The sequence below is a fragment of the Hypanus sabinus genome, chromosome 9, assembly GCF_030144855.1.
Source record: "Hypanus sabinus isolate sHypSab1 chromosome 9, sHypSab1.hap1, whole genome shotgun sequence".
Classification (NCBI taxonomy): Eukaryota; Metazoa; Chordata; class Chondrichthyes; order Myliobatiformes; family Dasyatidae; genus Hypanus; species Hypanus sabinus.
The window spans coordinates 113,800,373-113,814,574 of record NC_082714.1 but is presented as its reverse complement, the minus strand read 5'-3'; the positions used below and the strand labels follow the sequence as shown (position 1 = coordinate 113,814,574).

The 14,202-nt window shown below is 42.5% G+C and overlaps 1 protein-coding gene and 1 long non-coding RNA gene across 2 annotated transcripts in view; one reads left to right on the top strand and one right to left on the bottom strand.

Moving 5' to 3' along the window:
* Positions 1 to 14,202, top strand: part of LOC132399742 (uncharacterized) — a 128,250-nt gene that overhangs the window by 19,760 nt on the left and 94,288 nt on the right. The window lies entirely within an intron of this gene.
* The window catches only part of LOC132399741 (bactericidal permeability-increasing protein-like), a 58,801-nt gene that overhangs the window by 10,013 nt on the left and 34,586 nt on the right, over positions 1 to 14,202 (bottom strand). Inside the window, exons 12-13 of the mRNA XM_059980443.1 lie at positions 4,204 to 4,246; positions 3,028 to 3,091 (exon numbers count right to left, since the gene is read on the bottom strand). Coding sequence (XP_059836426.1) covers positions 3,028 to 3,091; positions 4,204 to 4,246 — 107 coding nt within the window. The remainder of the gene's footprint in view (positions 1 to 3,027; positions 3,092 to 4,203; positions 4,247 to 14,202) is intronic.

The window sequence follows — 14,202 nt, the reverse complement described above, 5'->3', positions numbered from 1 at the left end:
GCATAGAGCCACGAGGCATAATTAAATGTATGAATTGTTTCATATTGATTTTCCAAAAGTTGATGAAATTAATTTATTTCATCGATTTTCTGATCTTTCCTCCAGTCTTGAAAACATTGATTCTGCAAGTGACCTTAAATAACGTGTAAACTTTGACAATGAGATAAAACATAGAACACGACAGGACCCTCTAGTTCACTGTGTTCTGCTGATCCTTTAACCTACTTTGAGATCAATCTAACCATTCCTTCCTACATAACCCTCTATTTTTCTATTATCCATGTCACCATTGAAAGGTTTTTTTATATGTCCCTAATATATCTGTCTCTACCACCACCCTTGGTAGGGTGTTCCATGCACCATCACCATCTGAGTAGAAAAACTGAACCTCTGACATCCCCCCCCCCCATACATTCCTCCAATCATATTAAAATTATGCCCCCCTTGAATTAGCCATTTAAGACTTCAGAAAAAGTCTTGGGCTATTCACTCTATCTATGCCTCTTATCATATTGTACATCTCCATTAAGTCATCTTGCATTCTCCTTCACTTCAAAGACAAAAAGCCCTAGCTTACTCAACCTGTTTTCATAAGACTTGCCATCTAATCCAGGTGTCATCCTGGTAAATCTCTTCTGCATCCTCTTTAAACCTTCCATATCCTATATCCTTCCTATAATGAAGCAACCAGAAATGAACACACTACTCCAAGTGTTGTCTGACCAGAGTTTAAAGAATTGTGACACCACTTCGTGGCTCTTGAGCTGAATCCTTGCCAACACACCATATGCCTACTCAATTACCCTATCAACTTTGAGGGGCCTATATACATTAGATGGCTGTTTTATCTAGCTGTCTACATGAACTTTAGCAAGATCTTTGACTAGGTCCTTCATGACAGCCCTGTTTGGAAAGTTGGATCACAAGGGATATAAAGGGGAGATAGCAGGCTTGATCCATTATTGGTTCAGTGGTATGAAGCGAAGGGTGATGGTTGAGAGTCATTTCTCAAGACAGGAGAAATGGTGTACAGGTGTCCCCCAATTTATGAATGTTCGCTTTATGCCACTTTGCTTTTACATAAGACCTATGTTAGTAACCTGTTTTTGCATTACAAAGAGGATTTTTGCTTTTACAAAAATTTTTTCCCATATAAATTTATGGTTCTTCGCTTTACGCCATTTTGGCTTAAGGAAGGTTTCATAGGAACACTCTACCTATGTAAAGGTGGGGGGGGGGGGAGGGAAAGACACTTGTATATTGGTGTGCCAGAGGGGTTGGTGCTGAGAATTTGTTGTTTGTAATTTATATAAACAATTTGGATGTGAGTGTAGAATTCATGGTTAGTAAGTTTGCTGATAGTGCAGAAGGTTATAAAAAATTACAGGGCATCGTAATTGGCTAGGTATGTAGGCTAAGGATTGGCAAATGGCTTTCAATCCAGATAAATGTGAAGTTTTGCATCTTAGGAGATCAAATCAGGATTGAAATTATACATTGAACGGTAGAGCCCTGTGGAGTGTTATGGAACTGAGGGACCTCGAATACAAGTGCACAGTTAGCTGAAAGCAGTGTCATAGGTAGACAGGGTGGTGAAGAAGCTGTTCGGCATGCAGGCCTTCACAGAGTATAGGAGTTTGGCAGGAAGCTATGTTGCAGCTCTATAAGATGGTGAGATCACACTTCAAGTATTCTGTACAGTTTTTGTCACCTTGTTATAGGAAAGATGTTATTAAACTATGAAGTGTGCAGAAAAGATTCACAAAAATATTTCATGGATGTTGTGGGCAGGGGGTAACAGTGTGGGTTGTGTTACAAGAAGCCTCTGCAGAGACTGGGACTTTAATCTGTGGAACAATGGAGATTAAAGGGTGACCTTATAGAGGTATATAACTTCATGAGGGGCACCGACAGAGTGAAAACATTTAATCGTTTTTATTCTGGGGGTGGTGTGAGGTGGTCAAAGCAGGAGGCTAGAGGTTTAAGGTCAGAGGCAAGAAATTTAAAAGGGACATCAGGGGCAGCTTCTGTACGCAAAGGATGGTGTGTATTTGGAATGAGCTGCCAAAAGTAGAGGTTCAGGTGGGAACATGAGCAACATTTAAAAGCTACCCAGATGATTACATGCATAGGAAAGGTTTAGAGGGACTACGGGCCAAATTAGGGCAGATGGAACCAGCTTGCTGGGCAACACAGTCGATATGGATGATTTATGCTGTGTGCCTGTTTCCATTATATATGGCTCTACCACTCTAGTAATGCAATGCCCAATTAAAGTCAGAATATGAATCCTAATTGATTTTCACTTTATTAGTTACTAGTATTGCCCCTGTTGCAGTCCAGTATTGAAACTGAACCTGTGATTTTAATATTTGGGCCCCATGCCTAAGGAAGGATGTGCCAACATTGAAGAGGTCCAGAAGAGGTTTATGAAAATTATTCTGGAGATGAAAGGGTTAATTTAAGTGGGATGTTTGATGACTCTGGGCCTTTACTCACTAGAGTTAGAGGAATGAAGTGGAATCTTATTGCAACCTAGCAAATATTGAAAGGCTTGGATAGAGTGGATTTGGAGAGGATGTTTGCAGCAGTGGGAGAGTCTAGGACAGTGTGTACAGTCTCGGGAGAAATATATATATATCATATAAGGAGGAATTTCTTCAGCCAAAGGGTGGTGAAGCTGTGGAATTCATTGTTGCAGTTGGCTGTGGACATCAAGTCATTTAGTGTATTTAAAATGGAGGTTGCTAAGTTCTTGTTGGCTATGGATGTCGAAGATTATGGGGAGAAGGTAGGAGAATGGGGTAGAGAGGGAAATAAATCAGCTATGATCGAATGGTGGAGCAGACTCAATGTGCCAAATGTCCTAATCTTGCTCCTATGATTTTATGATCTTCTTGATCATTTGCTTATCAGCAGAGTTTACATTTGAATCAATTGAGATATTTTTTTTATTGCTGAGGAAAAAATGGTGATATTAACGTAGAAAATCTCAAGTGAAAGTTACAACTTCTTTTGGTTACTTACAGTTAATGCGTGGTAAAATAACAATGGAAATTAAGAAATCAATTCCAGCTTGTAGACAGTTCACCTGAAAACAAAGTATGCTATAATGAGGAGAAAGCAATTGCATGCAAATAGATAAGTAATTTTGATTGAATCACCATGTGACATTGGGACCCTAATTTCAAGATACTGTAGGCTGGCAGATGGGATGTTGGATTCTGGGCGTTGTAGGTTTATAGGGCTGGGGTAGCAGTAGATTGGCTGTGGGATGCAGATGAGTTGAGAAAGCAGAGCAGGCCCTCAGGAGAGCCTAAGATTGTTTTGTGGTGTGGGGCTGCAGTGGACAAGGGGCTTCTCTAAGGATTGTCACCTTGTTATGATGGAAAAGTCTGTGAATTCCTGAGATCCCAAGAGGCTAAGGGGAGATTCCAGACAAAGAGCAATCCAACCAAGATCTCACTGCTGAAGCTGGCAGAAGATGATGATGACACATCACAACAGTGAAGGTGGAGCAAGACTGCAGCAGGAAGGGTTCCCAGTGATCTTGCTTTCCATACCACTACCTGTGCATCTGCCTCCCCATATTAAACAAACTCATGCACAGGTGTTCTCCATTAATAAAATGCACCCTGGTATCTTGGATTAAGTCCCGTGGGGATCAGCAAGTAATGAAGGGGGCAGGTCATCTGGAATTGTGATACCTGGAGGCCCCTAGTCACGAACAGGTGTTCGATTCAGCCGTTGGGCTCTTGGACTGAGGCAGAAAGAGGATTTCTGCAGCTGCACCCATGACTAAGCAGCCCTAGTTAGGACCCACTCTGCTCACCCCTCTTGGGGAAAGGGCTGGGAAGTAGCACAAGGGGAAGGGGCTTTGTTCAGTGTGGTGCAGGCAGCGTTTCCATAGGGTGAGGAATAAGTGAACAGCAATGATGTATGTCAGACATTCTCCATCTGACATAAAATGCCAAAGAATTCTCATTTCACTGTGGGAAAAAAAACATTTTTGATTTCATAATGTTGAAAAAGTCTATGTTTTGTAATTGACATTCTCAGTAGTTTTGTTGGAATTTACTCTTGCTGTGTTTTGGAGGCTTCATTCATGCCAGTGAAATTATCAATCCACAGTGGGAAGCTTAAATTTCTTGTTGTCAAAAGTACAAACATTGTACCTGAAAATAAAGTCTGATTAATACTTACTTCAAATGGACCAATGTTAGATTTCTTTAAAGATAATTCTACCCTGAAGAAGAACAGAAATACATATTATGAAAAGTTATTTTTAATATTAAACTAACACCTCATTGCAGGTTTTGTGAAACATAGGGTTTAAGAAAGGAGGGAAGAAAGACCAATAAGATCTTGCTTCAGTCTGCATTATATCCATAGAGGATTTTTAGTTCTAGTGCACATTCAAGGGCTCATCCTTTGAATAACTCACCACAGAATATCCAGAACCCTATTCTTGCTGAAACAATACTATGGTGGTGAAAGAAGTTTCATACCATGCTCTTTCCTGGTCCCATCACCAATTTCCCACCACCCCTACCTCCTCATCCCCAGGCACGCACAAACCACAATAGCTTGTTGATGACAGGTTACTTATTAACAGTAATGTCAAATAAAATATTGTGAAGTGTTTTAGAAACTTTCTTTTGGAAATAATCAATGCTTGAGAACTGCTTGGCCCACATGTTACTTGTTTCTTGTAATTCTAGATGCAAGTTGGTGTGGCACATAGGCAAGGGATGAACTGCACAATCCTCACATTTCAAATCCTCATCCCCCAATTCTCTAAACCTTTCAATGTCAGCCTAAGTTTGCTAAAATGATTAGTTTATGCAAACTGTCTTAAGTACCCATATTTGTTTTTTATTCTTTCACCTCCTATCCTGGTTATACTATTAACCACTTTGTTTCACAAGTTTTATACCAGCTGATATTGAAACTAACCCATTCTTACAAAACACCATCATTTATTTCCTCAATTAACTCTTTGAATGTGTTGTCATATTGCCAAATTTGTGCTTTCCTTTTACTGAATCTCACATGTGAATTACAACAATCAAATTTTCACTCCATGCCATAATGCAGAAGGGTTTGTAGTTAAAGCCACATATGAAATGAAAGTGAAAAGGATTACGTATGCGCTTCCTGTGACTACTGCGCTTCTTCCAGATGCTCTGGTTTTACAATGACATGAAAGGGGAACTGGCCGAAGTTGACTGGAAAGGGACACTAGCAGGAAGGACAGCAGAGCAGCAATGGCTGGAGTTTCTGCCCATAATGAGGGATGTGCAAGAACAAGAAGAAATTTTTGAATGGAAGAAAGACACTCCTGTGGCTGACAAGTGAAGTCAAAGCCAAAGTAAAAGCAAAAGAGAGGGCATACAAGGAAGCCAAAGCTAGTGGGAAGATAGAGGATTGGGAGCTTTTAAAAACTTGCAGAAGGAAACTAAGAGGTCATTAAAAAGGAAAAGGTGAATTATGAAAGGAAGCTAGAGACAAAGAAGATACTAAAAGCTTTTTTAAGTATATAAAGGGTAAAAGAGAGTTGAGGGTAGCTATAGGACCAATAGAAAATGACACTGGAGATATTGTAATGAGAGATGCAGAGATAGCAGAGGAACTGAAAGCGTATTTTGCATCCGTCTTCACAGTGGAAGACATCTGCAGTATGTCAGGCATACAAGAGTGTCAGAAAAGTGAAATTTGTGCAGTGAAAATTACGATTGAGAAGGCGCTCAGGAAGCTTACTGGTCTGAGAGTAGGTAAATCTCCTGGACCTGATGGAATGCACCCTCGGATTCTGAAGGAAGTAGTTGGAGAGATTGCGGAGGCATTAACAATGATCTTTCAAGAATCAATAGATTCTGGCATTGTACCGGATGACTTGAAAATTGCAAATGTTATCCACTATTTAAGAAGGGTGGGAGGCAGCAGAAAGAAAACTATAGACCTGTTAGCCCTACATCAGTGTTTGGGAAGTTGTTGGAATCAATTGTTAGGGATGAGGTTACAGAGAACCTGGGGGCACATGACAAGATAGGCCTTTCAGGCAGCAAAGCTGCGCTGAACTTGTCCTTATCTGAGAAACTACCTAGGGTTACCCATAGCCCTCTATTTTTCTGAGCTCCACATACCTGTCCAGCAGTCTCTTAAAAGACCCTATCGTATCCGCCTCCGCCACTGTTGCTGGCAGCCCATTCCACGCGCTCACCATTCTCTGCATAAAAAATCTTACCCCCGACATCTCCTCTGTACCTAATTCCAAGCACCTTAAAACTGTGCCCTCTCGTGCTAGCCACTTCCGCCCTTGGAAAAAGCCTCTGACTGTCCACATTATCAGTGCCTCTCATCACCTTATATACCTCCATCAGGTCACCTTTCATCCTCAGTTGCTCCAAGGAAAAAAGGCTGAGTTCACTCAACCTATTCTCATAAGGCATGCTCCCCAATCCAGGCAACATCCTTGTAAATCTCCTCTGCACCCTTCCTATAATGAGGTGACCAGAACTGATCACAGTACTCCAAGTGGGGTCTGACCGGGGTCCTATATAGCTGCAACAGTATCTCTCGGCTCCTAAACTCAGTCTCACAATTGATGAAAGCCAATGCACCTTATGCTTTCTGAACCACAGAGTCAACCTGCGCAGCAGCCTTGAGTGTCCTATAGACTCGGACCCCAAGCTTTCCTCTGATCCTCCACACTGCCAAGAATCTTACCATTAATACTATATTCTGTCATCATATTTGGCCTACTAAAATGAACCACTCACACTTATCTGGGTTGAACTCCATCTGCCACTTCACAGCCCATTTTTGCTTTTGCATCCTATCAATGTCCTGCTGTAACCTCTGACAGCCCTCCACACTATCCACAACACCTCCAAGGAATCTTGAAAAGTTCCCTGAAAGGAATCTTGCCTGACAAACCTACTGTAATTTTTTGAGGAAATTACAAGCAGGGTAGACAAAAGAGTTGTAGTAGATGTGGTGTACTTGGATTTTCAGAAGGCCTGTGACAAGGTGCCTCACATGAGGCTGCTTAGCCCATGGAATAAGTGCCCATGGAATTACAGGGAAGTTACTAGCATTAGGTGGAGCATTGGCTGATCAGCAGAAAACAGAGAGTGGGAATAAAAGGATCCTAGTCTGACTGGCTGCCAGTTACCAGTGGAGGGGGGGGGATCAGTGTTGGGATTGCTACTTTTTTATGATGTATGTCAATGATTTGGACTATGGGATTAATGGATTTATCGTTAAATTTGCCAATGATACAAAGATAGGTGGAGGAGTGGGTAGTGTTGCGGAAACAGAGAGCCTGCAGAGAGACTTAGATAGTTTAGGGGATTGGGCAAAGAAGTGACAAATGAAATACAATGTTGGAAAGTGTATTGTCATGCACTTTGATGGAATAAATAAACAGGCAGACTATTATTTAGATGAGGAGAGAATTCAAAGTGCAGAGATGCAAAGGGACTTGAGAGTCCTTGTGCAGGATACCCTAAAGGTTAACTTCCAGGTTGAGTCGGTGGTGAAGAAGTCCAATGCAATGGTGGAAGATGATCATTCCAGGACGAAGGAGATGTCTTTCCTTTTTTAAACAAAGGGGCTTCCCTTCTCCCACTATCAACTCTGCTCTCAAATGCATCTCTTCCATTTCCTGCACATCTGCCCTCACCCCATCCGCCTGCCACCCCACTCGGGATAGGGTTCCCCTTGTCCTCACCTACCACCCCACCAACCTCCAGGTCCAACGTGTAACTCACCGTAATTTCCGCCACCTCCAACGGGATCCCATTACCAAGCACATCTTTCCCTCCCCCCCCCTTTCTGCTTTCCACAGGGATCGCTCCCTACGCGACTCCCTTGTCCACTCGTTCCCCCCCATCCCTTCCCACCGATCTCCCTCCTGGCACTTATCCTTGTAAGCGAAACAAGTGCTACACCTACTGTTACACTTCCTCCCTCACCACCATTCAGGGCCCCAGACAGTCCTTCCAGGTGAGGCGACACTTCACCTGTGTGAGTCGGCTGGTGTGGTATACTGCGTCCGGTGCTGCAGGTGTGGCCTTTTATATATTGGTGAGACCCGACGCAGACTGGGAGACCGTTTCGCTGAACACCTATCCTCGGTCCGCCAGAGAAAGTAGAATCTCCCAGTGGCCACACATTTTAATTCCACATCCCTTTCCCATTCTGATATGTCTATCCATGGCCTCCTCTACTGTCAAGATGAAGCCACACTCTGGTTGGAGGAACAACACCTTATATACCAGCTGGGTAGCCTCCAACCTGATGGCATGAACATTGACTTCTCTAACTTCCATTAATGCCCCTCCTCCCCTTCTTACCCCATCCCTGACATATTCAGTTGTTTTTTTTCTCTCTCTCTCTGCCCATCACCCTGCCTGTTCTTCATCTCCCTCTTGTGCTCCCCCCACCTTTCTTTCTCCCGAGGTCTCCTGTCCCATGATCCTTTCCCTTCTCCAGCTGTGTATCACTTTCGCCAATCACCTTTCCAGCTCTTAGCTTCAACAGCCCCCCCCCCCCGGTCTTCTCCTATCATTTTCCATTTCCCCCTCCTCCCACTACTTTCAAATCTCTTAGTATCTCTCCTTTCAGGTAGTCCTGATGAAGGGTCTCGGCCCGAAACGTTGACGGTGCTTCTCCCTATAGTTGTTGCCTGGCCTGCTGTGTTCCATCAGCATTTTGTGTGCGTTGTTTGAATTTCCAGCATCTACAGATTTCTTCATGTTTGCTCTTGAAATATTGTGTGTCGTTTTGGGCTCCTTATTTTAGATAGAATATACTCATATTGGAGAGGGTTCAGAGAAGATTCACGAGAATGATTCCAGGAATGAAAGTGTTACTGTATGAGGAACATCTGACAGCTCTTGGGCTGTATTCCCTGGAGTTCAGGAGAATGAGGGGGGGAGCTCATAGTAACATTCCGAATGTTAAAAAGCCTGAACAGATTAGATATGGCAAAGTTATTTCCCATGGTAGTGGGGTCCAGGACAAGAGGGCACAACTTCAGGGTTGAAGGATGTCCTTCTAGAACAGAGATGCCGTGAAATTACTTTAGTCAGAGTGTGGTAAATCTGTGGAATTTTTAGCCACGAGAGGCTGCAGCGGCCAAGCAATTGGTTGCATTTAAGGCAGAGATAGATAGGTTCTTGATTAGCCAGGGTATCAAGGGGTATGGGAAGATGGCAGGGGAGTAGGGATGACTGGAAGAATTGGATCAGCTCATGATTGAATGGTGGAGCAGACTTGATGGGCCAAATGGCCTACTCCTGCTTCTATATCTTATGGTCTGATGGTTTCCTCCCACAGTCCAAAGCATACCAGTCGGTAGTTTAATTGGTCAATGTAAATTGTTCCTTGATTAGGCTAAATAGGGGGTTGCTGGGCAGCGTAGCGTGATGGGCTGGAAGGGTCTGTTCCACATTGTATCTCAACAAACAGACAAATAAATAAATAAATAAATAAGCAATTTTATAAATGGGCTTATAGCTCCTCAAACCTGCTGTGTCTCTCAGTAGGATGGCAATTTTCACTTTCCTGACCAAAGCTTCAGAGCCCTCTGCGGTAAAGTTTTGAGTAACATTTGTGCTTCAGTATTAAAACTTGTATCTTATTTATATTCAGAGATATAGCAAAGTAGCAGGCCCTTCTGTCCCAATGAGCCCACACCACCCAGTTACACACATGTGACCAATTAACCTACCAACCTGTATGTCATTAGAATGTGGGAGGAAACCAGAGCACTCAGAGTAAACGTACATGGTCATGAGGAGAATCTGCAAGCGCTTTTCAGGAAGCAATGGAATTGAACACAGATTGTTGGCACTGTAACAGCATTATATTAACTGCTACTTTACATTGCTGCCCCGTTTTTCAGTATTATTTTCGTCCGTGGTTTTGCATCTCCGTATCTATGAAAGCTCCTCTAGCTTCACAACCTGAAAAAATGTGTTTTTTTATGAATCCTGTCTCCATTTACATTCAAGATTTGTGATGTCTGCCATTATGGAATTAATATCAGTCAGAAAATAGTGCTGGGGAAATTACTGGCATTCAAAGTCAATAAATCCCCACGGCATGATAATCTGCAATGTAGAGTATCAAGGGATATAGCTGTGGAAATTGTGGATGCATTCCAAGATTTTATAGATGGGATAGTTCTTGTAGTCTGAAGGGTGATTAATGTACCCCCATAATTTTAATAAAGAAAGGAGAGAGAGAACAAGAAACTACAGACTAGCTGAATCTCAGTATTGTAGTGGACAAAATAATACTAGAGGCCATTATAAAGAATGGAATAACAGCGCACTTAGAAAATATCAATGGGATAGGACAAAATATCAACATGGATTTCTGCAAGAGAAATAGAGCTCGACAAACAATGTTTGGGGGTGGCAAGTTAGTGTGGCTGGCATAACACTATTATGGTGCCGGCATCCTTGGTTCATTTCCCATCGCTGTCTGTGAGGAGTTTGTACATTCTTCCTGCAACTGTATGGGTTTTCTCTGGGTGCCCTGGTTTCCTTCCACATTTCAAAGATGTTCAGGTTAATAGGTTAATTGGTCATGTGGTGTAACTAGGCAGTGAAAGTTTATTAGGCCAGAAGGGCCTGTTTCTGTGCTGTATCCCTAAAGGAATAAATTAAACCTACTGGAGTTTTTTTTGAGATTGGAACTTGTAGAAAGATAGAAACATAGAAAATAGATGCAGGAGTAGGCCCTTCGGCTCTTCGAGCCTGCGTCGCCATTCAGTATGATCATGGCTGATCATCCAACTCAGAACCCTGTACCTGTTTTCTCTCCGTACCCCCTGATCCCTTTAGCCACAAGGGCTATATCTAACTTCCTCTTAAATATAGCCAATAAACTGGCCTCAACTGTTTCCTGTGGCAGAGAATTCCACAGATTCACCACTCTCAGTGTGAAGAAGTTTTTCCTCATCTTGGTCCTAAAACACTTCTCCTTTATCCTTAAACTGTAACCCCTCGTTCTTGACTTCCCCAACATCGGAAACAATCTTCCTGCATCTAGCCTGTCCAATCCCTTTAGAATTTTATATGTTTCAATAAGATCCCCCCTCAATCTTCTAAATTCCAGTGAGTATAAGCCTAGTCAATCCAGTATAATAGATACAGGTAAGTCAGTAGGTGTAGTGCACTAGGATTTTCAAAAGTTTCTGATAGAATACCATGGAATGATAAGTGTGTATAATTAGTGCACTAAGTATCATCAGCAGTATTAGTATGGATTAAAAACTAGGTGACAGACAGGAAAGAGAGAGCAGTACATATGTGTTTTCAGGCTGCTGAAGCACTGCAGTGATTGGGCCTCAACAAGCCAAGATATATAATTAGTAATTTGGATGGTGAAGGCAAATTAAATATTCAAAATGTTAAACTAGGTGGGATTATGAATTGTGAGGTGAGTGGAAAGGTACTTGAAGACTGAGTGGGCAAAAACATGCAGATGCAGTATAATGTGAATAATTATGATAACTCTTCATAAATGTGCTGTATTATTTAAATTATGCTAGATTGGTAATAGTTAATGTAGTAAGAGACCAATGTATTAATGTAAAATTGCTGAAGACTTACCTAGCCATTAATAAAGTAAATGGTAGGCTTGTTCTTCAATTGCTTATTGTGTACTGTTTTGGTCTCCTTACCTCCATGCACTCCAACTAGCTGGCAAATCTCTACTGAACTGCTCACTGAACTGCAGCTTGACCTGCCAATAATCCTCATTATTTACTCCAGATATCAGCCTGGTAGACCTTCACTGAACTTCTTCCAATGCCAATGTACCCTTTTTAATGCTTAGGGCCAGACTCCCACTGTGGTCTAAATATGTTTTGGCTTACTGTTTAACCTACAATAAGATTCTTTTGTCTCTGATATCAATCAATTTAATGTATGAATACCTCTTTGCAATGTAATGCTTACATCAACACAGCTTGGATATTTGCATTTCTTTGTGGATTTTTACCTCAGCAATGAACTAGTATCTGGGCAAGCATCCTGAATAAATTTATAACAGAATGAAGGATTGTGGCCTTATTACACATCCTTGCGGGTTCCCATTGCTCACATTCAACAAATGCCCTGTCATGTTGTGCTTAGTGAATTTGCCTTGACTTTCATGAGTTTCAGATTTAACTAAACATATCTTTTGAGGGACTTCATAAATTTTTTCAAAATAATGTCCTTAGGTATTCTTTTGTTCACTACCTGAATCACCCTCAAAACATTTTTTAAATTGTTCATTGAAATCCTTAACAAAACATCTTAAGACTCTGATGCTTACCTACCACCCCATCAGTCTCTGCTATAGTGATAGTCCCTCTTGTTCTTGCCTACCACTCATCAGACTCCACTATAGTGATAGAATCCCTCTTGTCCTTACCTACCACCCCATCAGTCTCTGCTATAATGATAGAGTCCATTCCCTCCTCCTCACAAATCTCCCTCCAGGCACTTGTCCATGCAATTGCCCTAAGTGCTACACCTGCCCAAATAGCTCTTCCCTCACCTCTATTCAGGGACCAAAACACACCTTCCAGCTGAGGCAACATTTTACCTGCAAATCTGCTGGAGTTGTCTATTGTGTCCAATGTTCCCAATGTGGCCTCCCCTACATGTTATATTGGGGTACAGCTTTGTTGAACACCACCATCTGCCACAAGTGGGATTTCACAGTGGCCAGACATGTTAATTTCCATTCCCATTCTCTTTCTGATGTGTTTATCCATGATGAGGCCACCCTCAGGGTGGAGGAGCAACACCTTACATTCTCTCTGGGTACCAACTTGATGGCATGGATATCGATTTCTCCTACCAGGGAACAAAAATCCTCTCCCTTTGTATTCCCTGCTCTGAACTTTTACTACTTCTCGCCCACCTATTACTTCTCCCTGGGTCCCCTCCTCCTTCCCTTTCTCCTGTTGTCCACTCTCCCCCCATCAGATTCTCTTTTCTCCAGTCTTTGACATTTCCCATCCACTTGTCTTCACCTGTCACCTTACAGCTAGCCTCCTTCTTCTCCCTCACCTTCTAATTCAGGCATCTCACCCCTTTTCTCTCAGTCCTGAAGAAGAGTCCTGGCCCAAAATGCCGACTGTTTACTCTTTTCCGTATATCTGAGTTCTGCTAGTGTTATGTGTGTTGCTTATGACTTTGGAGCACTGGGCTTGTGGACTAGTATTGTTATTTAGCTTGCCTGTAATCCTGCATTCACCATTTTACTTTTGTTTGGAGTTAGCATGATCATCAGCACTCGTCAGTGAATGAGAGTTGAACACTTGGCCATTGGTAATGATAGAATGAGAATATCAAGTTTTAGGCTGGAGTTGAATACAATGCAATGGATGCCTAATTTTAGAACTGTAGAATCATTTATCTGAGTTCACCTGAGTAGATCGGTATGCACAGGTGCGATGAAAAATTCGCAGCCTCTTCACGGGGACATAGCATCAGATACACAGCGTTCACAAGAAAAATGATAATTAACAAGTCAGCATACAGAGAGGAGGTGCAGTGGCTATGGACTGGTGCAGAGCTAACAACCTGTCTCTGAATGTGAACAAAACAAAAGAGAGGGCACAGAGCGACCACTCACCGCTGAACGGCGACAGCTCCTTGGTAGAGATTGTTAACAGCACCAAATTTCTTGGTGTTCACCTGGCAGAGAATGTCACTTGGTCCCTCAACACCAGCTCCATAGCAAAGGAAGCCCAGCAGCATCTCTACTTTCTGTGAAGGCTGAGGGAAGTCCATCTCCCACCCCCCCCATCCTCACCACTTTCTACAGAGGTTGTATTGAGAGCATCCTGAGCAGCTGCATCACTGCCTGATTTGGAAATTTGACCATTTCGGATTGCAAGACCCTGCAGCAGATAGTGAGGTGAGCTAAGAAGATCATCAGGGTCTCTCTTCCTGCCATTACAGGCATTTACACCACACGCTGCATCCGCAAAGCAAACAGCATTATGAAGGACCCTACACACCCCTCATACAAACTGTTCTCCCTCCTTCCATCTGGGAAAAGGCACTGAAGCATTCGGGCTCTCAAGACCAGACTTTGTAGCAGTTTCTTCCCCCAAGCCATCAGACTCCTCAATACCCAGTCTGGACTGACACCAACTTACTGCCCTCTACTATGCTTATTGTC